We start from the raw sequence: 1,360 nt of genomic DNA on the forward strand, positions 1-1,360 counted from the left end.
CACACAGACCCCTAAGTGCCCCAACCTACGCAGGACCCCCAAGACCCCCCTCGCCACCCTAGAGCCGGCTAAGGGAGCTCCCCATCCACATGAGACACCCTGGGGGCGACCCCAGCAGATCCCCACCACCACCACCCCTTTACGGTGGCCCCACGGGGGCAATACCGGGGTGCAAAGGTGTGTGTGGGGGGGACATGTGGCGCTGACCCCCGCCCCATCCCCCCAGATCAAGAGCGGGGAGAACGCGGCGAACATCGCCAGCGAGCTGGCGCGGCACACGCGGGGGCCCATCTACGCCGGCGACGTCAGCTCCTCCGTGCGCCTCCTCGAGCAGCTCCTCGACATCCTGGACGCCCAGCTGCAGGCGCTGCGGCCCGTCGAGCGCGAGTCGGCCGGCAAGAACTACAACAAGGTGGGGTCCGGACGCCGGGGTCCGCCGAGTGACGGGGTGGCCTGGGCSTTAGGGTCCTCCAGATGAGGAGGTCCCCCAAACGTCGAAGTCCTCCAGATGATCGGATGCGCTGGACATCTGGGTCCTCTGGATGCTGGGTCTCCAGGATGCCTGGGTCCTCTGGGTGATGGGGTGCTTTGGACACTGAAGTCTTCTGGATGACGGTGTCACCCAGGTGACGGGGTGGCCTGGACATCAGTGTCCTCTGGATGCGGGGTCTCATGGACCTCTGGATGACGGAGTGCTTTGGACATTGAGGTCTTCTGGATGATGGAATCACCCAGGTGATGGGGTTTTCTGGATGACGAGACGCTCTGGACACGAGGTTGCTCCAGATAACAGGGTCCTCTGGATGATGGGGCGCCCTGGACACCGGCATTTTCCGGGTGAAGGGGTCCCCCGGACGCTGGGGTCTTCCAGATGATGGGATGCTCTGGGCACTGAGGTCCTCTGGCTGGTGGGGTCCTCTGGATACCAGGCTGCACTGGCTGCCCAAGTCTCCCAGATGATGGATTTCTCCGGGTGATGGGGTGCTCCATACGCCCGGGTCCCCCAGATGCCAGGACGTGCCAGACACTGGGATCCTCCGGGTGCCGGGGTGCCCTGGATATTCAGGGGTCCTGGACATCGGGGTGATCTGGGTACTGGGGTGCCTCGGACACCGGGGTCCTCCCCTCTGCCCACCCATTTGGGAAGGGGGTCTAGGGGGCAGCGGGGGGTCAGATGCGGTGGCCCCCCCCCGCCCAGCCTGATGCCCCCTTTGCTCCTCCCCAGATGCACAAGCGGGAGCGGACGTGCAAGGATTACATCAAGGTGAGCGCGGCTGGCCTCTGCCGTGGGGCTGGGCTGTGGGGCTGGGGGTCACTGGGCTGGGGTCAGGGCCGTGGGGCTGGAGATCAGGGCCGTGGT

The 1,360-nt window shown here is 65.8% G+C and overlaps 1 protein-coding gene across 1 annotated transcript in view; it reads left to right on the forward strand.

Moving 5' to 3' along the window:
• Positions 1 to 1,360, forward strand: part of LOC146585308 (adhesion G protein-coupled receptor L1-like) — a gene marked incomplete at its 3' end in the record, with an annotated part of 14,038 nt that overhangs the window by 3,717 nt on the left and 8,961 nt on the right. Inside the window, exons 2-3 of the mRNA XM_085323194.1 lie at positions 227 to 412; positions 1,226 to 1,264. Coding sequence (XP_085179320.1) covers positions 227 to 412; positions 1,226 to 1,264 — 225 coding nt within the window. The remainder of the gene's footprint in view (positions 1 to 226; positions 413 to 1,225; positions 1,265 to 1,360) is intronic.

The sequence above is a fragment of the Rhea americana genome, unplaced genomic scaffold, assembly GCF_003343005.1.
Source record: "Rhea americana isolate MKP2758 unplaced genomic scaffold, rheAme1 scaffold_821, whole genome shotgun sequence".
Classification (NCBI taxonomy): domain Eukaryota; kingdom Metazoa; phylum Chordata; class Aves; order Rheiformes; family Rheidae; genus Rhea; species Rhea americana.